The sequence below is a fragment of the Marmota flaviventris genome, chromosome 17 (assembly GCF_047511675.1).
Source record: "Marmota flaviventris isolate mMarFla1 chromosome 17, mMarFla1.hap1, whole genome shotgun sequence".
NCBI lineage: Eukaryota > Metazoa > Chordata > Mammalia > Rodentia > Sciuridae > Marmota > Marmota flaviventris.
In genome coordinates this window covers 72664488-72688470 of record NC_092514.1, presented here as the reverse complement: position 1 = coordinate 72688470, position 23983 = coordinate 72664488, and the positions used below count along the sequence as shown (strand labels likewise).

At 53.9% G+C, this 23983-nt stretch overlaps 2 protein-coding genes across 4 annotated transcripts in view; both read right to left on the bottom strand.

Moving 5' to 3' along the window:
* Window positions 1-17640, bottom strand: part of Itgb4 (integrin subunit beta 4) — a 32769-nt gene extending 15129 nt beyond the window's left edge. For all 3 annotated transcript variants that reach the window (XM_071603804.1, XM_027955718.3, XM_027955719.3), the window contains exons 1-23: window positions 17454-17640; window positions 14369-14457; window positions 12688-12770; window positions 12341-12442; window positions 11975-12179; window positions 11364-11460; window positions 11070-11241; window positions 9861-10124; window positions 9481-9570; window positions 9077-9199; window positions 8514-8678; window positions 8262-8338; window positions 7057-7259; window positions 5124-5227; window positions 4884-4982; window positions 4608-4737; window positions 3787-3909; window positions 3601-3704; window positions 2015-2048; window positions 1680-1871; window positions 1313-1416; window positions 988-1046; window positions 768-791 (exon numbers count right to left, since the gene is read on the bottom strand). In XM_071603804.1, coding sequence (XP_071459905.1) covers window positions 768-791; window positions 988-1046; window positions 1313-1416; window positions 1680-1871; window positions 2015-2048; window positions 3601-3704; window positions 3787-3909; window positions 4608-4737; window positions 4884-4982; window positions 5124-5227; window positions 7057-7259; window positions 8262-8338; window positions 8514-8678; window positions 9077-9199; window positions 9481-9570; window positions 9861-10124; window positions 11070-11241; window positions 11364-11460; window positions 11975-12179; window positions 12341-12442; window positions 12688-12770; window positions 14369-14447 — 2633 coding nt within the window. In that variant the 5' untranslated portion in view covers window positions 14448-14457; window positions 17454-17640. The remainder of the gene's footprint in view (window positions 1-767; window positions 792-987; window positions 1047-1312; window positions 1417-1679; window positions 1872-2014; window positions 2049-3600; window positions 3705-3786; window positions 3910-4607; window positions 4738-4883; window positions 4983-5123; window positions 5228-7056; window positions 7260-8261; window positions 8339-8513; window positions 8679-9076; window positions 9200-9480; window positions 9571-9860; window positions 10125-11069; window positions 11242-11363; window positions 11461-11974; window positions 12180-12340; window positions 12443-12687; window positions 12771-14368; window positions 14458-17453) is intronic.
* A 3298-nt stretch (window positions 17641-20938) lies between these two features.
* The window catches only part of Sap30bp (SAP30 binding protein), a 45551-nt gene continuing 42506 nt past the window's right edge, over window positions 20939-23983 (bottom strand). The window contains exon 12 of the transcript XR_011705110.1: window positions 20939-23318. The gene's annotated coding sequence lies outside the window, so the exon portion shown is untranslated. The remainder of the gene's footprint in view (window positions 23319-23983) is intronic.

The following is a 23983-nucleotide window of genomic DNA, read 5'->3' as shown; positions in this document are numbered from 1 at the left end:
TCCTGGCTCTGATTCCTTTTTGGGGAGTGGGGGGACTGAACCCGGAGCCTTGTGCATGTGAAGCAAGCACTCTACCAACTGAGCTATATCCCCAGCCCCTGACCTGGTTCTTGATAGCTAGGTAACCTTGGGAAAGTTACTTAACCTCTCTGAGCCTCAGGTTCCTCATCTGTAAAATGGGAACAGCAATGGTACCTCTCTCGCAGGGCTGCTGAGAGGGTTGGATAAAGATGGCCAGGGAGCCCTTAGAACAATGCCTGGCCCTTGTAAGCACTCAATACCATCAGCCGAGGCTTCTTCCTGAAGGTGTTGAGCTGTTGTTCTGGTTCTGCTCTCTCTGCAGTGCGACCTCCGTTTCATGTTCCCCCTTCCCAAAGGGCCAGGACTCAAGAACTGGGGATTTCGACTGTGTGACCTGCTGGCCCATCTGCCTCTCACTTGGTTGGAGGGTCTCTGACCCAGGGGAGGATGAGCCAGGCCTGGACTGTCCTTGGGGTTGGGTGGTAGACTGTCACCAGACCAAAGGTGGGCACTGGTCTGTGTGGTTCTGCCAACCTGGGGCTGCTCACTCAGGCAAGCGCTTCCTTTGGAATTCGTTAGAAGAATGGTCCAGTAAAGGAGCCAACGGAAGGCTCACCCATGATGGCACATATGGCCCTCCCTTCCCACGGGGTGGAGACAGGGGTGGAGCAAGGGGCAGAGGACAGGTGGCAGGGCTGGGGCAAGAGGGGCAGGGGGGCGCTGTCCCACATGGCTCTTCAACTCACTTTTTCCCAGCATTGGGCTGTTGCCTGTGGAGACAAAGAGGAGACCATGAACCAGATGTTCCCTGGGGTAGGTGCATGATCTGCCTGGGGGCTTGAGCTCCGTAGTCTGTGTATGAGCAGTGGTCAGCGGTCACCCAACCCCAGGGACTCTTGCCGCATGGCCTGGACTGGCAGGGCTCAGAGCGGCTGGCTGCCCCCGCCCTGGGCATTTGGGACTCACCGGAACTTTGTCTGCTGGAGCTTGTGTGCACCAGGGACCTGTCTGTACACCTCGTTGAGCTGCCAGACAAGGGAGGGCGTCAGTCTGCGCCCGGAGAGCCGCGCACACCCTACCCCGGGACCTCTCAGAGTTGGCTGGGGCAAGCTGGGGGCCAGGTCCCGAGACCAGAGTCTGGTGCCCCCCAGGATGACCTCACCACACCAGGCATGTATCCAGAGAGCCCCTTTCCTGTCCAGAGAGGTCCAGGTCACCTCACTCTCCCCCCCCCCCCCCGCTGCCATCGCACCCGAGCCCAGAGCCCTGGCTTGGCCGCACCAGTTCTCACATTCTCTTCCACCTCCTGGCGCAGCTGGTCACATTCTCGAGTGCCAGGCTTCATCAGGTTCTCGGTGCAGAGGCGGGCAAGGCGCAGGGACAGCCCATAGGGCACTAGAGGCGGGTGGGATGGAGGGTTCATCAGCCCCTGCCCCGTGGGCACGGTTGAACACCCTCCACCCCAGGATCCTGGAGACCTCTGGCCAGCGGGGGGCAGAGGGCTGCCACATGCAGGCCTGAGGCACATCAGGAAGGGACAGAAGAGGCTGAGGCCTGTGCCCAGCACCCAGGATCAGTGTGATCCCCAGTCTAGAACAGAGGTCCCCAAGGGCCCAAAGGCACTGCCAAGGTCCGCAGTGCCCAGCCTGGGCCCGCACCGAGCTCTGTGGGGTTGGTGCTGGCGGCGTGGGTGGCAAAGCCAGGCCGCTGCACGTTGTTGGTGATCTTCCAGCGGACCGTGTCCCGCCCCTTGAGGTTCCCACTGCGCAGCATGGGTGTGTCCAGGTGGTCTGAGGCCATCAAATTCTCCCGCAACATGTAGTGGTCTTCCTTAAAGCCGACCATGTGACCTGTTGGGAAGGGTCCTCAGCACAAGCCCTCCCCAGACCTGCCCAGTCGCACCCAGACAGGTGGGGTGAGGGCCTCCCACCTCCCCTGTTCCCGGCCTGGCCCCACTGCCCCTCCACCCCAGCTGCCCATGCCAGGCCCTTACCTCGGTTGCAGCAAGGGAGAAGTGCCAGACAGGCCTAGGAGACAAGGGGGCTGGCGTGAGCACCTCAAGAACTGTCCCAGCCCAGGGAAGCCCCTCCAGCCACCGGGCCTCTTTCAAGTTCAGTGAGCAAATGACGAGACCATAGGCTCTAAGAAGCCCTGCCAAGAAGGAACCTCTTTCTTTCTTTCTTTTGTTGGTACCAAGGATTGAACTCAGGGGCACTCAGCCACTGAGCCACATCCCCAGCCCTATTCTGTATTTTATTTACATGATGGCTGGCTTTGAACTTGCGATCCTCCTGCTTCAGCCTCCTGAGCCACGGGGATTACAGGCATGTGCCACTGTGCCCGGCTAAGAAACCCGCTCACAGGCCTCCCCTTCCATGCCACAGACAGGAACGTCCGCTAACCCCGGGATAGGACAGCATGCTGCCCTGCCCTACAATCAGCCTCTGTGCTCTGCACCCTCCACACTTCCTGTCTCTGGGCTTTTCTGTGCAGCCAGGCTGTCAGCTCCTGGTTGTTCCCTGGCGCTTGCAGGGAGCTGACCCATGTTCCTGGAGTGTGGCCACTGATGGTCAGTGGAGGGAGGGACTGTGGCGGGAGATGCTAGAGCCAGGGATGTGGCTTCACCTTGCCTTGACACTTACGAGGACTTTGAGTTGTTGTTTTTTTTTTTTAAACTTTATTTTATTTATATGTGGTGCTGAGGATCGAACCCAGGACCTTGCACGTGCTGGGCGAGTGCTCTACCATGGAGCCATAACCCCAGCCCCTTTGTTTTTTTTTTTTTTTTGGTACTGGGTGTTGAACTCAGGGGCACTCGACCACTGAGCCACATCCCCAGCCCTATTTTGTATTTTTTTTTTTAGAGACAGGGTCCCACTGAGTTGCTTTGTGCCTCGCTATTGCTGAGGCTGGCTTTCAACTTGTGATCCTCCTGCCACAGCCTCCCAAGTCACTGGGATTACAGGCATGCGCCATCTTATCCGACAGAACTTTGACTTTGTCTCTATCACCTGTCCCTCTGAGCCTCAGTTTCCCCACCTGTCATAGGGGATAGTGCCACTGACCTCATGGGACGATTGAGAGGAGAAAATAAAGTTGTGTGGCCACACACCATTGTTATGGCACAGAGAGCCACAGGGGAATTACATTGGGAGCAGGCTCCAGGAAAAACAGAGCACAAGGAGACTCACAGGCTTTGTCACCATTGTCCCTTAGGAGTGACACAGGCTTGGGGCTGGGTTAGTAGGGTCTTCAGGAGCCAGGCTCCGGAAGGGGTGGGAAGAAGCCAGGGCTTAACATGGTGTTTCCCCAAGGCCAGTCCCTTTCTAAGAACTTCCCATAACTAATCCAAACTTTGTCAGCACTTTCAGGGGTCAGTGCTGCTAGCTCCATTGTACAGATGAGGAAGCTTGAGGCACAGAGAGATTAAGTAACTTGCTCAAAGTCATACAGCTGGGACCAGAATCCAGACAGTCTGGCTCCAAGCGCCGAAGTCTCTGGGAGGGCTACAGGGGAGCCATGGGGAGAGTGGGGACTCTGTGGGACCCCAGGCGGACCCGGGAGGACCCCGGGGCTCACCTTACAGCAGGCACAGTACTTCCAGCAGAGCAGCAGCAGCAGTGCCAGCAGCAGCAGGAGGGGGATGAGCAAGAAGATGAGCCACCAGGAGCCGGGAGGGCAGTCTGCGGAGAGAGTGGAGGGAGGCCGTGCCCGCCGCGCCTGGCCCAGACGGGACAGCGCCCGCTCCCAGCGCCCCCAGCTCACCCTTCTTCCTGTGCACCAGGACGGTGCTGTTGGGCCCCGGGGAGCCGTCACCCTCCACGGTGTAGCTGTAGGTGCAGTCGTCGTCCTCGTCCCGGAAGGAGCAGTACTCCACCACCTCCTCAGCTGCACCCACAAGCGGTCAGCAGGGACCCGACACACCCCTCCACCCTGGGGCACCCTGGGGCACCCCGTGGCCCAGTGAGGCACCCCAAACCTGTGGCCCACCCTGCCCACTGCAGGGCCTGGGGCGTCTCCCTGGGAAAGGCTGTAAGATCTCTCAAGCTCTGCCCCTCCTTGCCGCAGAGACGGTGGCAGGGGCACCTCGCCCAGTGCAGGCCCCAGCAGCACGGGAGTCTGCAAAGCTGTCTCCACTTCCCTGACCTGAGCACCCCCAGGAGCGTGGAGTCCAGGCCACACATCTGGCCTAGAGGGAGGAGGCCGTGCACTCCATAGCCCAACTGTGGGCCCCACCTGGGCCCTGGGTCTCTGCCGGGTCATGTCCCTGCCCATGCCAGATGCCTCCTCCCCAGACTTTGTCCCTTACTCATCTGCGTGCCCTCAAGCCTAATCATGTGCCCCCAGCCCCCATTCTGTGTTCTGGGCCATTCTCTGTTCACTGCCTGGGTCCTGTGCCGCTTGCCCAGACTTTCTACCTCTTTCTTGGGCTCACTGTTGCTGGTGTTCTGTGCCCACCCCCAGCTCTGGAACCCCTGTCCAGACTGTGTGACCTCAACTTGCCCAGAGGAAGCCCTTGCTCAGAGGAGGACCTGTTAGCCCCACCTAGGCTCACAGCACCCCAGCTCTCAGACCCTCCCCTCTACCTTTCTTGAGCTCGTCCACCATCTTGACCTTGAAGCTGCACTCCTCGCACATGCGCCCCTTCTTCTCCCCAGTGCCCCAGGCCTGGCACTGCACACAGGAGCGCAGGTCCTCGCAGAGGCCCAGGCGGATCTGGGAGAGAAGGGGGAGACTGTGCTGCGTGGAAGGCACTCCCCCAGCCTCGTGCCACCTCCTGTGGCAGCAGGTTCAGCCACTCCTGCCCACCCTGCCCAGTGCCTGGGGTTCCCACGCCCACACCCCAGGGATCCTGGCCTCACCGCTGAGTAGTTGATCTCGCAGGTGGTGTCCGTGTAGAGCGACTGCTGGTTGCAGTGGCAGCGGCCACACTCGCAGTAGCCACGCCCATTACAGATGCCCTGGGGCAGGAGGGATCAAAATGAGCCAGTTGTGCCCCATCCCTGCCTGTTCCTTTCCCCTTTCTCTACTAGGTGTCCTCTGGAGAAGATGAGTGGTCCTGACTGGGGCCCTCCCAGTGTCTGCCCCACGCCCAGGCCTACCCCATCGCTGTCGATGCAGGTGGCATTGCTGAGGGGACAGTCACAGCTCAGGCCTGTCCAACCAGGCTCACACACACACTGGCCCATGGAGCAGCGTCCCCGGTCTGCAGAGAGGGTAGAGAAGGGGGGGGAGGGCCATATCGCACCACAGTCCAGGTGACCCATCTGCTGGGAGGGTCTGGGGGAGCCAGGGGCAAAGGCCACCTCTCCCTCAGGCTCCTAGAATTGCCTTCGTCCATCTCTCCCCACCCATCATTCTGCCTACTACCTTCTATTCTGCAGCCGGAGTGAATATCTCAAATTGTAAATCCAATAAGAATCTCTAATAGGTCCTGGCCAATGCAATAGGTAAGAAGAAAATGTCGGGGTATTAGAAAGTAAGAAAAAAACTGTCATTATTTATAAGTATCAGGAACTTATTACAAGATATCCAGAAGAATTTACAGATAAATAGTTTGCGTAAGTGGCTGGATACAAAGTAAACATACAAACCAAAAATGAAATTAAAATGTCAACAACTCGGGCTGGGCTTGTGGCTCAGTGGCAGAGCACTTGCCTAGCATGTGTGAAAAACTGGGTTCCACCCTCAGCACAGCATAAAAATAAACAAATAAAATAAAGGTATGTGCATGCCAGCTGCTCGAGAGGCTGAGGCAGGAGGATCGTGAGTTCAAAGCCAGCCTCAGCAATGGCGAGGTGCTAAGCAACTCAGTGAGACTCTGTCTCTAAATAAAATACAAAATAGGGCTGGGGATGTGGCCCAGTGGTCAAGTGTCCCTGAGTTCAATACCCAGTACCCTCCAAAAAATAAAAAACAAGATATGCTATTCACCTACAACTACAAAAAGAAAAAAAAATTAAATGACATTGAGGGCTGGGGCTGGGGCTCAGTGGCAGAGTGCTCACCTAGCACGTGTGAGGCACTGGGTTCGATCCCAGCACCACATAAAAATAAAATACAGGTATTATGTTCACTTACAACTAAAAAAAAATATATTAAAAAAATGACATCGACTCTTTTTGTTCAGGGATAAAGTCCTTTGGACAAAATGACTAGAACCCAAGCTCCTTGCAGTCTGGCCCCTTCCTAGAGGCATCTCCTCTCATCTTCTCTGACCCTTCCACTTGTGCCCAATGCCTGCCATTCTCTAGCTGAACCTGGTTCCCCTTCTGTTCCTCTGATGCCACACTTTGGGATGGACAGTTCAAGAGAAGAAATGGAAGAAAAACAAAAATGGAGAAGGGGTCAGAAGGAGGGCCCTCGACCTACAGTGGCAAGCGAGCAGCGGGGGCTTAAATATCCACCTCCTCCATTCAGTACCAGTGCTTCTGTGTGCCCTCTGCTCAGCTCTGACAGCCCTGAGCAGACTATGTGCACATGGCCTGGGCCCGAGCGTGTAGGCCCTGTGGAGATGCAGAGGAGGCCTAACTCTAGAAATTGAGCGTCTATGGAGAGAGGAAAGATTGCCTTCTTACATGCTTGCCAAGCAGAGCGTTGAACTGGGTGGTCCCCACCCTAGGATGAGTTGAGAGGATGGAGAGGTGGCAATGCATGCGAGGCAAGCCCTTCACCCCTGAGCTCCATCCCCAGCCTTGTTTCCTTTTTACTTAGAGACAGGGTCTTGCTAAATTGCTGAGACTGCCCTTGAACTTGGATCCTCCTGACTCAGCATGGGATTATAGGCATGGACACTAACCCAGGTGAATCAGGGTTTAAAAATAGGAGGCACGTCATCCTGACAGGGCCCTTGGGCATGGACATTGCAGGTGAGGGAGGTGAGGTCCAGGTTGGGGCAAGACTTGGGAGAGTCCCTCATGGAGTTGGGAGTGGGCCTGGTCCGAATTGCAGATCTTGGCCCCTGGCCTGGTTCTCCAGCTGGGTCCTGAAGGGAGGGTCACTGTCCTTGGCACTGGTTGAAGCTGCTGAACTCACCATTGCAGAGGAACCCGGAGGTGCGGGGACACTGGAAGTTGTCATACTCGCAGAAGTGACCCTCATAGCGGCCTTCACCATAGCACACGCAACGTCCGCACTGGCACTCCCCGCGGCCTGAGCATGGCTTGTCCTCACCCTCGCGGATGCAGGGCTCAGTGTCACTCAGTGAGCCAGTGGAGCAGTTGCAGGTCTTGCCGCTCCTGAGGGAGGAATTGACACTTTCCCTGAGCCTGGGAAGACAGTTGGGCTTTTACTGCCCCATTTTACAGATGAAGAGACTGATGTTCTGAGAGGGCTGAGGCAGGTGCAAGTCACACAGAGAACAGTGAATGAGCCTCCGGGCCTCGTTACCACCCCCCCAGAGTCCCTTCCTTGCTATTTGTCTACCTCGAGTCATGACAGACTTGTTCAACCTCTCAAAGCTTTAATTTTTAATTTTTTGAGATAAAATATTGCTATGTTTCCCAGGCTGAAGTTACTCTCCCTACCTTGTCCTCCAGAGTAACTGGGACAATGGGTCCATGCCATCATTCAGAGCCAGTGTCTTAAAGCTTTTTTTTTTTTTGTACTGGGGATTGACCCCAGGGGCACTGTTTCACTGTACTACACCCCCAGTCCTTTTTTATTTTTTCTTATTTTGAGATGGGTCCTAGTCTCATTGAGTTTCTGAGGGTCTCACTAAGTTGCTGAGCTTCTCCTGCCTCTGCCTCCTGAGTCGCTGAGATTACCAGTGTGTGTACCTGCCTCTTGTTTTCGTTTTTGCCAGTATCTTGCGGCTTTAAAAGCTCTTCCTGCTGAGTGTGATGCAGTCCCAGCGACTGGGGAGGTTGAGGTAGGAGGAATCCAAGTTTGAGGTCAGCCTCCACAATTTAGGGAGACCCTCAGCAATTTAGTGAGACCCTTAGTAATTTAGTGAGAACTTGCTCAAAACAAAAAACAAAGACTAGGGAGGTAGCTCAGTGGTCAATCTGGGATTAATCCCATGTGTGGGGGGAAAAAAGCAACCTGAAAAATCCTAAATTGTGACATTCTAAATGCTCTGAACTGGATTTACCCAACAACTGGTAAAAGTGTACCCCTCTTCTAGCTCTTTCTGAGATCTGCCCCCCACACACACACAGCTCAAGGTGTACAGGGTCAGGGCCCAGGGTCAGAGCCCTGCAGGGGAGATCCTGGGGGCTGGGCTGCCCTCCCCCACTCACCAGCCCTCGTTGCACACACAGTGTCCACACATGAAGTCTCCGTGGTAGTCGCAGCGAGCTGACCGCACCTCTTTTTGCTAGAACAAGACCATGGGGAGTGTGTGGAGGGAGGGGGTCCAGAGCCACGGGGCACTTCTGCTGCCTTCTGTGTCTTGGGACAGCCTGCAAGGGAGGTGTGGCCCCAGGAGGCTCTGCTCCCTGAGTCAGGGCCCAGCTCAGCTCTGCTCTCCCACCCAGGGGGCTGCCTTGTACCAGCTCGCAGGTGCACACGTCACAGATGATGCCCACGTCCATCCAGAGGCCGTCGGAGAAGGAGGGCTTCAGGTGGATGTTTCCCCTCTGGTCCTCTTCCGCCAGCTGGCACACGTGTGTTCCATCCACGTCTTCCGCAGCCCGCAGTTGCACATCGTAAGTTCCCTGCAGGGATCCCAAGGTCACCCAAGGCAGGCCCCTGCCGCATAGACCAGGGGGCTGTTTGTGCCTGGGGGTCCTCGGCTCTCAGGATGGGCCTGAATTCCTGACCCCCAGGTCCCTGCTCATCCTTCCTTGGGGCTGGGGACCCCTTCCTTCTGGTCAGTCACAACCACAGGACAATAAGAAGAGCCATGTCTCAGCTTGATGCTCTGATTCATCCCCACAGTGTGGACAAGGGTACAGACGAGTCCAGGCATGTGCCAAGCTCCCCAAGGGCAGACCCTGCGGACCTGACCCCAGGCCCACCTGACCCCAGCGCCAAGCTCACACCCAGTTAGAGGACTCCATTCCTCGCAGGGTGCCATGTCCATCCCTGTCCCATTGCACCCACAGGAACATACCACTTCTCCCCGCCTGATGTGAAAGGACCCTGACTTTGTCTTCTGGTACATCTTGGAGGTGACCTCTGTCCGCAGCCCTCGTGGGCTGTCTAGGGCCCGGATGTCGAGGTTGGAGCGAATGCGCTAAGGGAAGGCAGACAATCAGTGGTCTGGGGGCAGCCTGGGCTCTCCCACCTTGGCCTGGCCTGGTCTGGCTGTGCTCTGCCCCACCCAGATGGAGGGCATGTGTGGGCATGTGTGTGGGATCACGGCGGCAGAGCTTCCAGGAGCTTGGCACCAGATCCGGGTGACCCTCAAGCCCCCAGGGACTGCCAGAGACCCTTCCTTACTGGCCTATTCCACCCCTTGCCCACTCTGCCCTCTTCCTAGCCCAGCCCCAGGAGGGCTCAGACTCTGTGCCTCACATTGAAGGCTTCTTCTAGCAGGTCCACGATGTTGGATGAGTCCTGTTGCAGCACCCCCAGCGAGGAGACCGGGAAGTATGTATGAAGCTTCTGTAGGAGAGAGGGCCAGCCTCGGACTAAGCGTCTCTTTGAATCTGGACAACAGTTCTAGGATGACCCCCGCTTTGGGAAAACTGAGGTCTGGAATTTTGACAGCATGTTCCAGAATTTTCCTCTCAGCCCCCACCTCCTTGGGAGCTGGGATAGGGGACGGGCACATGACCTTCCCTCCAGGGGCCCACAGCTTTGGGAGGGAAGGAAGGAGGAGAGGGATGGGTGGCTGGGAAGTTCCGGGGACACCCTGCCCTGCCCCTCTTGCCCAGTGGGGCCCAGGCCTGTACCTCATAGTAGCTGTAGGAGTAGTTGGTAACAGCGAAGATGGGGATAATGTTGTGCTTGGCGAGCAGGCGCACAAGCGTGGGCACTGAAGGGTAGTCCTGCATATTGTACTGGGTGTAGGTGCCCGTGGCATCCAGGTGGCACTTCTCATCATTGCGGCTCATGATGCCAGCCAGCACGTTGGCACCATCGGCCTCATAGTGGAAGGCTGACTCAGTGGAGAACACCAGCAGATGGGTGCTGTCGGGGCGCCAGCCGATGGCCCCCTGGGGAAGGCAGGGAGGGCATGGGCTGCTTGTTGAGGACCTGCATTCTAATGCCATGTAGGGCAGGGGAAGCAGGTCCCAACACGGGGCCGGGTTTAAGGCACATGAGAATAGCCTGTGACAGCATGCAACGACAGAGGAAAACCTGAAGTGCTGATGGGGGAGGGCACTGGCTGCAGTGTGGGCACACAGTGGGCAGATTCAGCCAGGCTTGTGGGACTCCCCCTCCCCCAAGCTCTTAACCACCCTGCAAGAGTATGTTAACCTCATCAGTGGTAAACGGTAAATGCAAAAGGCCAGTTAAAATAGGCACAGCAGTGTATTAGCTCTCTGTTAGAAAAACACGGGGGGTGATTCTGAAGATTTTGAAAACTATATATTACAAGAGAAAATGTTTATGAGAGCATTAAGTGGAGAAAAAAGAGCAAGTTTCAGAATTATAAGTACACCAAACCGAGTGTGTGAAATAAGGACAAGAGACAAAATGCTGGCGGGACGTGGAGTGGCTGGCTGACGGTGGTAAGATAATGAGCAATTTCTGTTCTTTGTCTTCTAAATTGCCTTCAATGTGGATATGTTATTTTCAAAATGAAAAAATTGCTGTTCACATAGAAAGAAGTAGCCATTTCGGCCGCCAGCACAGTTGGAGACTGGCAGCCCGTGGGGCCTGTAAGATTCACTGGGAGGCTGGCCTGAAGGTGCACTGAAGATTCCGGAACTCCAAGGCTGGCACAGAACCAGGCTGTGACTGCTTAGGTGGGGGGACCTTGGTCCCAGCACATCCAAACCTGGACTAGAAATGAGGGCCACCCAAAGGGTCTGAGTTTGTCTCAGGACATGGGATCACAGGCTCCAGGACACTTGCACACGCTGGTGGGTGGCTCATTCCCCCGCCAAGAAGCAGCGGCCCTGGCTGAGGCCAGCAGTGCCCCTCCCTGAGCTCACCGTGCACACAGCTGTCTGCAGGATGGCATCAAAGCCACCTTCAGGAGCGTCCAGGTTGCCTGAGATCCGCTCTCCCTGCAGCTTACTCCGGAATTCGTTCACATCCTCCGTCAAGCTGATGACGTTCTTAAAGGAGAATGGAGGGTCACTGTTGGGCCAGGGTTCCTTCAGCCTGGGCAGAGGTGGGAGGGAGAGAGCGTTAGAAAGGGGGAGACCCTGCACTCTTCCACGCAGGAAGGAAGTGGATCACCCAGCCAGCACCGCTGCCCACCCGGGGCCTGCTCGGTCACTCACTTCTCGGGCCTCATGTCTGTCTGAGGGACGCTGACTTTGTCCACAAACTTGCCAAATCCAATAGTGTAGTCACTGGTGAGCTGGCTCAGGACCTGGGCTGGGCATGCACCAGAAAAAGAGAGGACAGTGAGCCCTAGTACCCGCCATGGACACAGGGGCACCTGGGCTGGCTCAGGAAGAGGGGAGCTGGGCAGGAGCCACCACCTCTTAGCCCTTTGTACACTGGACGTTTCCTGGTACTCTCAGTAGCTTTTGTCCCTAGTTACAGTTGAGGGAAATGGAATTTGGGACCTGGGACAATGTATCTAGTAAGCAGGGGATTGGCAGGGGGAACTGAGCCCAGCTCCCTCTGTAGCGCTGAGACTTATCCACAGCTGTGGCAGGGGGTGCCCTTCCTAGTCAAGGCCAAAGGGCTCTGCTGCCCACCAGACCTGTCTGAAGTCGAGTGGTGAGGGATCTGGCCGGGACCCTCCCCTGAGAATGGGGGGAGACATATTTCTCTGGGGATCAGATGTCCCATCTTTCCTTGAGAGGTGGGTGCTGCTGTCCTGAGCCAGCTGGGTGAGATCTGCCCCCGACCTCCACTGTCCTGCACACTGGCCCAGCTGTACCCAGGTCCTGCCCCATCTTCTTAAGGTTGTCCAAGTCGTCGGACATGGAGTTGGAGAAGTCCATGAGGATATACAGGTCCACAGGGCTCTCCAGGGGCTCAAACACCTCGAGTGCAAAGTGCCGCTCTTCGCCCGGTCGCAGGCGGGCCTGTAGGCGCTGGGGGGACACCTGGCTGCGGCGGAGGGTGGTATCGATCTGGGTCTCCTGTGTCCAGGGAAAGGAACTGAGTGTCAAGGGGGAAGCTGATTGGAAGTTCACTTGAGAGACCTGAGGGGAGCCTCTCAGCCTTGCTAGGGGGCACCATGGCCCCCACAACCAGCAAGCCTTGTGCAAGGAGAGCCCAGCCCCCGCCCTGCTCCAGGCACCTCTGTGATCTCCAAGCTGCTCTCCATGACCACTATGCTTTCCTGCCGGCAGCCTGCGGCCAGCAGCTCGATCTGGGTGTTGCAGCGCCGCTCCTTGAACATCTGGCCAGAAGCAGAGGGGTCCATGGGGGTGGTGCCCATCCCCTGGCTGTCCCAACCCTGAATTCATTTTCCCCTGCTGTTCCTGACCCTTGCCTCTTCTCCACACCCACCTGGCCCCAGGGTCAGGCTGCGGGGGTGGCAAGGGTGGAGTTGGCCACAGCCAGAGTTAGGGTGTGGCAAGGGGTGTGTGCAGGTTGGAGAAGTGGCCCTGGGCTGGCCCCGAATAGCCCTGCACAGCAGCTCACCTCGTCCGTGCAGTAGGCGCAGTCCGGGTGCACACGGATGCACTCCGTGCAGCTCTTCACCTGAGCCTTCTTGCAGAGGTTGGCTGGGGGCAGAGGGGCAAGAGGCAAGCTCATGGAGAGGGCCTCTCTGGTTACCACACCCTTTCCAGCCTGCACCCTCCACCAGGAATGGGGATGCCCTCCCAACTGTATGGAAGGGGAAACGGTCACCCGAGGTGCAGCAGCTGGCTGCAGAGCTCTGCAGAAAATAAAACCTCAGCTCCAGCAGGGAGCCTCAGTTCCTCCTCGGAGCAGGCAGCTTTTCTCTGAGCCAGATCTCAAGCCTGGACGCTCCACTCAAGTCTGATGGGAAGGAGGGCACAGCTGGGACGAAGGTGCTGGCCATCATTTGCTGGCTGGCAGGGCCTGGTTGTCCCCCTTGCCACTAACTCCCCAGGTCCTGGAGATACTTCCATCTTCCCCAACACCTTCTGTGAGCCACACCGAGGGCACCCTGCCCTTTGTCGGTTTCTCCCATCGTAGTTCATACTTTCCCACACAATAATTCCCATGGGACTCATTTGTCTTTTGAGCCTCCTCTGGGGTCCAGGGGACCAGTTCTGTCAAGTTTATCACCTAGCACAAAACCCAACACACAGTAGGTCCTCAGTAAGGAAAACTCCAGAGTTCTCCCAAAGGTCATTGAGGTTCCCCTTGGGTCTGTTCAGTTAGAACACACTAAGGCCTACTATGTGCACCCATGTATATAGTGGGTGGTCTCCTGGACTCCAGACTATGGTGTGTTGGTCAATATTGGTCAATGTTCAACATTGAACATTGTTGAACATTGGGAGGAACATTGTTGAACAGGGAGAGGAAGCCCTGACTTGCTGTTTGCCAATTTCTGTGGTGTAAGTGTTCCTATCACGGTCTATTTCAAGCTATCAATACAACCTCAATTGACAGGGAAAATTTATTTGTGTATTTATTTATTTATTGGTCCTGGGGATTGAACTCAGTGGTACTCAACCACTGAGCCACGTTCCCAGCCCCTTTTTTATATTTTATTTAGAGACAGGGTCTCAACTGAGTTGCTGAGGGCCTCGCTAAATTACTGAGGCTGACTTTGAACTCACAATCCTCCTGTCTCAGCCTCCCCAGCTGCTGGGATTACAGGCATGTGTCATTGCGCCCTGCTTGTGTATTTATTTTTGAGATGGGGGCTTGTGTGAGATGGGGTTTCACTATGTTGCTCAGGCTGACTCTGAATTCCTGGGCTCGAGTGATCCTCCTACCTCAGTCTTCCAGGGAGCTGGGGCTACGGGGGCCACCAATATACCTGGCTTAATGGGGGAAGTTTGATTGGCAGGGGATGGCTCGCATCATTTGCCAACGGGGACACTCAGACAGCGGGTGATATTTAGCAGTCTCTCTCCCTGAAATCCCTGGGAAACCTCAGCTCCACCAGGGAGCCTCAGTTTCTCCTCGGAGCAGGCAGCTTTTCTCTCCTCTACAGGCTCCTTTCCCTCAGTGCCAGGCCACCCAGCAGGGCTCACGTCTCTCTCTGATGCAGGGCATAAAGCCTCAAGTTCTCCAGGCCTGGAGGGGCGCAGTGGTCAGCTGTTGGACAGCCAAGAGTCTGGAGAGGCCCCATGAGAGGTGCTCCTCCCCAAGAGGGGGCTGCAGGACCATGTAGACTCACCTGTGCTCCCAGGAAAGCTGACACTCAGTAGAGCTGCCAGCAGCAGCCTGACCCACGGATTGGGATGTGGCCCTGCCATCTTCTTCCTCCTACAAAACCACAACAATGGACACATGACACCTCTTCATCCTTGGTTGGTGCCTTCAGTGCACTGGATCTCCATCATAGCTCCTCAGAAGAGGCAAGACTACTCCAAAGTGCAGGTGTGGAAATTGAGGCTCCGAGAGCTGTCCTGATCACCAAAGGCCCAGGGATGTCACTCCCATCTTCTCCACTGCCCCCTTCCTGCACAGAAAGGTTCTCTCTGCTCTTTAAGACTTTGGGCTCCAAGCTTATGCCAGTGCCAGGTCTCTTGGTACTGGTCTCCTCAAGGGCAGGGCAGGGCTTATTCTGCCTTTGCTCTTCAGTGGGCCTGGTCAGGCTTGGCAAGGACAGGGTCACCCAATAAAGAAGCCCTCCTTAGGATGGATCTACCCTTTGCCCCCTCTGTTCTGGCTCAGGGACAAAAGAGGAGCCCTTCCCAGTATCTGGGGCCAGGGATAGGGTGAGACGGCTTTCTCACATTGCCGAGCTCTGTGCTGGCCGCTGACCCGTCAGGATGGGGTCTAAGCTCCCCTTTTTAAAATTATTTGTTTTTAGGTGTGCATAGACAAAATATCTTTATTTTACGTATTTATTTACTTAATTTCTGGATACTGGGTATTGAACTCAGAACTGAGTACTCAATCACAGAGCCACTTCCCCAGCCCTATTTTGATTTTTATTTAGAGACAGGGTCTCACTGAGATGCTCAGCGCCTCACTGCTGCTGAGGCTGGCTCAGGATCCTCCTGTCTCAGCCCCCTAAGCTGCTGGGATTACAGGCGTGTGCCACTGCACATGTCTTATGTGTTTATTTTCACGTGGTGCTGAGGATCCAACCCAGTCCTCATGCATGCAAGGTGGCTAGTGCTCTACCACTGAGCTACAGCCAGCCCACAGGTCTAAGCCCTTTTGCCCTTCCAAATACCTCCCCTGGCCTCAGAGTTGACTTCTCAGGACCCCTGAACAGTGTAACCCCATTAAACTATCTCAACTCATCAGTGACCTTCAGGGTAGGCTCAGGCATCCCAAAGGCCTGAACAGTAGCCTGAAGTTTTGGGAAGGAAAGAAGCTAGCCATATGAACACTTGGGCCTGCAGAGCAGAGGACAAAGGCCAGCGCCACACCTCTTTCTCTAGGGTCAGATCTCCCAGGGGCCCAGAGGACACTATGCCCACTTACCCTCCTTGAATCCCTTCTCAGCCCCCCTCTTGTGGGGCAGGGGCAGCCCCAGGACCTGGGGGGCGAGGGGGGGGACTAAAGCCCCTGCAGTGCTGCAGAGGCCCTTCAGGTAAACTGCAGGAAGGCACTGCACCCCCCCCTCCACCAGGCACAGCAGCTCCAGGCAGAGCTGCAGGGGAGGTGCCGCCCTACCAGGGTAATGGCTCAGAAGGGAGCCCTGAGTCAGCCGGGATATGATTTCTTGCAGCCTCGGGGTATAGGCACCACACCCACATGCTAAACAATACAGGCTTGGCCTCAGCCTCCCTGGGGCACCACTATCCAGGCAGGTACAGGCACTGGAGGCCCAAGCCCAGCCTGCACTCACCCACCACGTGTCCACAGACCCGGCACACAGGGCTGACTTACACCAGCAACATGCACCCAGCACTTCATCTACAGGATTGCTGTCGAATCTACCCAGGACCCCAGAGGGAGAGGCTTGCATGTGCCCATTTCTAAGGCCATAGATGAGGCACAAAAGGTGGCAGCGCTTCCCTCGGGGCCCAGGCAGTGCAGACTTCACACTGATCCTCCATGTTATACTCAGAGGCTATAAAATGGCAGTCGGGGGTTAGATAGGCACTGTTTTGTTTGATTCAACTTGCATTTAAAAAATTTTTAAAGTAGTTGCCAATTGTGGAAACAAGGAGATTTCATGTAAGTTAGGATCATGGGTTTATTGAACTACATGGCCATGGCAATCAGGGCCCATCACGCAGGGTACTGCTCTACAGGCCACCCCGGAGCCCAGTACTACTGGGACTTCCTGTATGAGCTCTGTCCATGGAGTATAGGGCTGCCCCCCTGAATGGAGTACACTGCAGAAGCACAGGCTTAGAGTCTCCAGTGCCTCTTCTTCCTCCTGCCCATGGGACCACCCAGGCAGCCTGTTGCTGCCCACCATAGCTCTTCAGTCTGGAGGGCCTAGGCCTTCACCCTTAGAAGCCTGGGGGTCCTGGGAAATCAGGGCTAAGGAGACGGACACCCCTTCCCTGCTGACCCTGCAGCTATCCTCCCTCTCTTCCAACCCCCCTTGAAGACTCAGCCTTCACTTCCAGCTCTCTAGGGGAGAGCAACAGCCATGCCACCCCAGCCCCCTCCTTGTACCCAGGGTGTGGCAAGGCTGAGGGAGGAGAAGAACCCTGTCCCTGTCCGTGGGAGAAATCTGGAGCCCCTGAACCACAGTGACAGCCCAAGGGCCACCCCAGAGGCTGTGGGGAAGAGGTTTATGAGGGAGGCACAACCCCAGGGCTGCTGGGTGAGGTCAGGAGAGCTGCCCAGAGGACTTTGGGAAGAGAGCAGGCAGGGGGCTGGCCAAGAGGAGGAAAGTCAGGGACTCCCCACACCCCGAAGGAACAGGGAGGGCGACTGCCTCTCAGCGTGCCTGCTTTCCCACTCTCTCTGCAAACCCTAGAGGGGTGCAACCCAGAGGCCTGCCAGCTGGGGGCTTCTGCCCACCTATTTCGTACATCCATCCAATTCCCTCCTCTAGCGGGAGATCTGCTGGCCACCGTCCTTCTCCAGTTGCCCCTACCCTTTGCTCCTGGCAGCCTTGGGCACACTCGGGCCGCCGGCACCTGCCCTGGGCAGCGTGGGCAGAGAGAACCAGGGTCTGCCAGACTTCAGGGAGGAGAAGGGGAAACAAAAGTTCAGCAGGTCCTCAGCGCGATCGCCCGGGATGGGGTGGGCACTCACTTTCTCCCGGCCAGCCCCGGCGCCCCTGCCCTCCCGCCCAGCGCCTGGGCTCCCGGCGCCTGCCCCGAGGGGCCGACTGCACCTACCTCGGCGCTGCCTTGCGCCCTCCGCGCCTGGCCGGGCTCAGCGGTCGGGCTGGGGCGTCTGGGGCCGAGACTGTCGGGAGGGCGGCGGTGGCGGGGAGAGAGGGGCGCGCTTTATGGGGCGGCGGCGCAGGTGGGAAGGAGGCGCTGGTGAGTCAGGCGGGCCGCATTCCTGCGCGCAGCGCGCACCTGTCGGGGCAGGAGCTGCTGTGGCCACCGCCGCCAGGCCCGCCCCCCGGAAAGGGCTGCGGCACCCGCGGCGCCGGCCCCGCGCCCAGATCCCCGGCGGCGGGACCGGGGGAGGAGCCACCCGTCCTGCCGCGCGCCCGGCCCGGCCTCTCCACCCCTCCGGCTCCCGGTGGGCGCCCGGGCTGCCCCGGCGGAGGCGGCCTCTCAGCCGCAAGCTCGGACGGGCGCCCTCCTTCCAGACCCTGGGCAGTGAGCCACGCCGCGCGGGCAGCGGCCCCGACGGCCGTCAGGGGAGCGCACCGCCCTCCCTTCTCCCGGTGCCAGCGCGAGGGATGGGCCCAGGGATTGGTGCAGCCGGTCGGGAGACCTGGCCCCCAAGTCCCTGCTCTGCTGTTCACTGGGTCCCCCAGATGTGTCCAGAGCGAGCGTGGAGCAAGGGCTGGGTCCTTGTGCCTAAGGGCAATTACTTAAATCCCCTTAAAATGTGAATAATAGAGGCCAGCAAGTGGCCAGCACCGCCTGGCATGGGGTAAGCACCTCATGGGCTGTCACAAATCTGACGTCTCTAGTGATTGTCCATATATATGTCCCTCTAGTGATAATCTTTTGAGGCTCTCAAGTGCCGCTGGTTACCAGGAGCACGTGTTCAACGCTGAGAGTGCCAGGGCCTCCAAGACCCCAACTGTCTATATTTTTCTACTGGCCATGCCAGACAGCAGGGACTGTGGCACCTGCTTCCCTAAAGCCTGTGGCTTCACAGCTCTCAGATCTAAAACCCTTTATCACTGATCTACATTCCCAGTCTTTTATTTACCATTTTCCCCAATAGAGTCTTGCTAAATTGCCCGGAACTTGCCAGCCTCTTGCCTCAGTCTCGTGTTTTAAATCACTGGGGTTATAGATGTGGGTCAACGCACCTGGCTGATTTATCCTTATTAACTTTTATTTTGTTCATTTTATTTATTTATGTTATGCTGGGGATTGAACCCAGTACCTTGTATATGCTAGGCAAGCGCTCTACCACTGAGCTACAACCCCAGCCCTGATTTATCCTTATTCTTGAAGACACTGTGCTGATGTCACATGTTCCCTGGAGCCTCTCTTGACCTCCCCACACCCTGGGTTGGGTCATGTGTCCCCATAGTTTGGGGGGCATGCCTTTACTTATTTATTGGGGTTGGTACTGGCAATTGAACCCAGGGGCTCTTAACCCTTGAGCCACATCCCCAGCCTTTTTTATTTTGAGACAATTTCTCACTAAGTTACCTAGGGTCTCAGTAAGTTGCTGAGGCTGGCTTTGAACTTGGGATCCTCCTGCCTCAGCCTTAGGAGAGTCTGGCCATGCAATCACCCTGGGATTACAGGCCTGTGATACCTGCCCAAGTATTTATTATTATTATTATTTTTTACTCTCTTAATCATTTTTTGTAGTTATAGGTAAACAGCATGCTTTTGTTTGTTTATTTTTATGTGGTGCTAAGGATCAAATCCAGTGCCTTACACATGCTAGGTAAGCACTCTACCACTGAGCTACAACCCCAGCACATAGTATTTATTTTTAATGTGTGCTGGGGATCGAATCTAGGCCCTGGTGCATGCTAAGCATGCACTCTACCACTGAACTGCACTCTCAGCCCAGCTTGTGGCTTTTTCATGCATTTGCCATGTTGTTTTGAAATGACTGTACCCCTCAAGATCAGATGCTCCCTGGCACCTAGCACAGTGCTTGGAACATAGCAGGTACTCAATAAAAGCGTAGTTGAACTGTAAGGGACTGTCAACCTCCCTGAACCTCAGCTATGTGCTGCCAGCTCCCAGCGGGATTGAGGAAATGCTTGTTGCAAATGCATGAGCCATAGTCACCATCCTTGTGCATCACCTGCCTTGCCAGGTTATCTTGAGAACTGTTCTGCACAGGCAAGGAACTCAGAGAGGGCTGGCTCCTGGAATATGGGAACACTGTGGAAGGAGCCCCAGTGTGGCTGTAGCACTCATGTCTGCATGTACCAGGCCAGCACAGTGCCCTCCCTGTGGATGTGAGCCCCTCTATCAGGCATCCAATCACCCTGGAAAATAGGAGAACAGAGCAGTGGCTCAGAGCAGCCAAACTCAGCCTGCCCAAGGGGCCTGTGTCTACCAGCATCCTCCATTGGAGGCTGGGGTGCATATACATCCCACTGTAGGTGGGGGACTGAGGCATCTTCCCAGGCCCAGAGATGGCAATGCCCCAGACTCCATGGGGCTCAGTAGCCCTTTTGTTTTCCTGCCAAACCCTTCTGAAAATGCCTTTGGGGCTGGAGCCCTACCCTGCAGCAGCTGAGTGTCATGAGATGTCCACTCTGGGGCAGTTTTGGTAGGATGGGCCATGAGGTTCTTCAGGCTTCTTGGAGTGCAGGGATTCATTACCTGGAGCTGAATGTGAACTTGTGGTCAGGGAAGGTCCACGGGCCATCTGAGATTGTGTGAAAAATTCATGGTATATTTGATATAGGAATATGAGTTTGTGAGAAGGGGATGCTGAGCTTACATTGGATTCCCAAATAGGTCACAGACCCACAAAACGTTAAGAATCAATCACTATATGACCTGCTAATTTTGTAGTAGTGTGGTACTAGGGGTTGAACCTAAGACTTCACATATGTTTGGCAAGTGCTCTACCACTGAGCTGCATCCCCAGCCTCCTACATGTTAATTTTATAAAAATGAAATAAAACTCCAATGACTCATTCTACAGCCTTAGGGCCAGAGTGGGGGCTTCCCTCTCAAGGCTCTACAAGATAAGCAGGTGAGGCCTCTGGAACACAACAAATACCACAAATCCTTGCTACTGCTACTGCCAACTCCCCTGTGGACTCCAGTAGGCCAGAGTTGTTGTCATTAGTTCAGTCACTTGTTTATTTTACATGCATTTAATAAACTGCCCAGGCCACGTGGTGGGAAGACCATGCTGAATGAAACACACTGCCCTTTCCTTTTGTGGAGCCTGCAGTTTGAACCATGGGTCTCCAGGGATGTGCCAGGCTTGCTAATGTACATCACCTATTGGTAGAGGGGATAGTCACTGAGTTTGTTTTCTCCACAGAGGTATGGGCTTGCTCACTAGGCCCTTCTTTCATTTATGAATGTATGTATTTATGTACTGATTTATTTGCTGGGCTGGGGATGGAACCTTGAACATGGACCTCGAACATGCTAGGCAAGTGCTCTACCACTAACCTGCACTCCTAGCCCCTATAGGCCTCCTTGGGAGTTCTGATTCCTTAACTTTTTACTTTGAGTATTTTTCAATCATACAAATATTGAAAGTTACAAAAATCAATTTTATTTTACCACCTGGATTCAAGAGTGACATTTGCCACATTTGCTGTATTTATATATTCATTACAGGTTCATATATTTTTTTAAATATTTATTTTTTAGGTATAGATGGACACAACACAATGCCTTTATTTTTATGTGGTGCTGAGGATCGAACCCGGGTCTCGCCCATGCTAGGCGAGCGCTCTACTGCTGAGACACAATCCCAGCCCACAGGTTCATATTTTTAATTTGGATTTAAGTTGTATATATCCTGACATTTCATCTTTCCACACTCTAGAACAGCCCAAAACATCACACAAGCTCAAGAACTGTGATATCACCTAACGAAGTTAACCATGACATGTCTATTAAATAATTTGGGGCTTGCTGCACCCGATGGCACGACTGTAATCCCCTGGACTCAGGAGGCTGAGGCAGGAAGATTGCAATTTTCAGACTAGCCTCAGTAACTTAGCAAGATCCTGTCTCAAATAAAAAGGAAAAAGGGCTGGGCATGTAGCTCAGTGGTAAAGCATCCCTGGATTCAATCCCCAGTGGTGTGGGGGGTGGGGAATCTATGAAAGTCCATATTTAAATTTTCATAGCAGTCCCAAAATGTCAATTATGTTTCCTTCTGAATCTGAGCCCAATTCATATCACCCATTGCATTTGATCGTCTCATTTTTACTTTAGTCTTCCCACCCTGATCCCCCCACCGACATTTTAAAGAGATGCCCGTGGCCCTGCAGAATGCTCTGTCTGGATTGTTTCTTCAAGGTTGTCGTTGGACTTGTTCTCTTATCCTTCTGCAAAAGGGAGGCTGGACCTAAAGGTCCAATTGGATTTGAGTCACATATTTTCGACAAGGTTGGTCATAGGTGGTAGTGTGTGTTTTGCCAGTGGCACCTGCCTCTCTATTAGGGATGCTGAAGTCAGTCATCAGGGTAAGGAAGTGATGGCCCTAACTTCTAGTGGGAAAATACCCTTTTTCACTTTGTGATTAACAGTTATCTAGAAGAGGGTAATAGTGCTTTGTCACCCTGCACATTCCTCAAACATTTCTGAATGTTTTAGCACCCCTTGGTGACTGGCCTGAAGTAAGTATTTCTTTACAGTTACAAAATGACTATTTTTTTTTTTTTTCTGTTTTTACTTTCCTATATTTAATAGGTTCTTTTTTTCCTCTTCCTTCCTTCTTTTCTTTCTGGGGTTTGATTCCAGGGCTTCATGTGCTTTACTACTGAGCAACATCCTCAATCCTTTTTTTTCATATATATATATATATATATATATATGGTTGTCAATAGACCTTTATTTATTTGTATGCGGTGCTGAGAATCGAACCCAGGGTCTCACATATGCTAGGCAAGCGCTCTACCACTGAATCATAACCCCAGGCCATCCCCAATCCTTTTTTATATTTTATTTTAAGACAGGGTCCTGCTAATTTGCTGAAGTTCTAACTTGCACTCCTCCTGCTTCAGCCTCCCAAGGAGCTGGAATTACAAGCCACCATGCCTAGTGCCCAGCACCATGCTATGTATGTTTTTGTCACATAATGTAAAATTTCCCATCTTAACTTTCTTTTATTGCTTCTGAGGATTGAACCCAGGGGTGCTTAACCACTGAGCCACAACCTCAGTTCTTTTTTATATTTTGAGACAGGGTCTCACTAAGTTGTTTAGGGTGTAAGTTGCTGTTGAACTTGTAATCCTCTTGTTTTAGCTTCCGGAGCCATTAGGATTACATGTATCACCTCCACTGGCTTATTTCCTTTTTAATAATAAAACTTATATTAACTTTATTTGAACTTTTTTTTTTTTTTTTTCATGCTGGGGATTGAACTAGGACCTGAACATGCTAGGCAAGCACTCTACCACTGAGTTACGTCCCCAGCCCTTTTTGTTTCTTAGACAGGCCCCGTTAGCCTTGAGCTCCTGAACTCAAGTGATCCTGACTAGATGGAACCACAGGTATGCCACCACACCTGACTTGGGCAGTTCTTGTTAACTTTTGGAGGGTCGCCATATTGTTTTCCATAGCAGTTGTACCATTTCACAATGCCATCCACATTAGACTAGGGGCAATTCTTTTCAGTGTCAATTTCTGAGTAAGGAATTAACATTAAACTCTGATGGTGGCAAATACATTTTTCTTCTTTTTTTTTTCAAATATGAATGAATGGATCTCTATTTACCCAGTTTATAGTCCTTTGCAGTCATTTTTTCTTAATGTTCACATTAACCACATTTGACCAATGAGAAATATCTTCAAAATAGTTCCGTTGACCTTTTGAAATACTTGAAATACTGCTTTCTGGAACAAAGTGCTCCATCCAGCCCCACTTAGATTTTGACTCATCCGTTTCTCCAAGGAGCCCTGTGGGGAATCAAAATCTGGGTGTTACACATGTGTATTGCTACTGGAGTTTCTACATTCCTTTAATAGACAGAGACAGATTGAACCCACCCAGAGTCAATGCACTACCAGTCAATACCCAGCCCTGATATCTTTTATTCTTGTATTGCTTTTCTCTATAGCACTGTTCTACATCTTGCCTCTCCTAAGATCACTGCAAATCTGTCCATGGAAATCTTCCTCATTCATTCTTACTTACAGCTCAATAACCTTTTTTTTTTTTTTAATTACTATAGTCAGGTGAGGTGGCACCCATCTGTAACATCTGCAATCCCATTACCAGGGAAGCAGAAGGAGAATCATAAGTTTAAGGCCAAGCTAGGCAATTTAGTGAGATCCTGTCTCAAAATAAAATTTTAAAAGTGTATGTGTCTGTGTGTAGAGGGGGAGGGAGCTGATATGTAGCTCAAGTGGTAGAGCACCCCGAAGTTCAATCCCCAGCACCATAAAACCAAACTTTTTTTTGGTACTAGGGATTGAACCCAGGGGCACTGGACCACTGAGCCACAACCCCAGCCCTTTTTATATTTTATTTAGAGACAGGGCTTCACTAAGTTTCTGAGGCTGCTTTGAATTTATGATCCTCTTGCCTCAGCCTCCTGAGCTTTGGGATTACAGGCATGCAC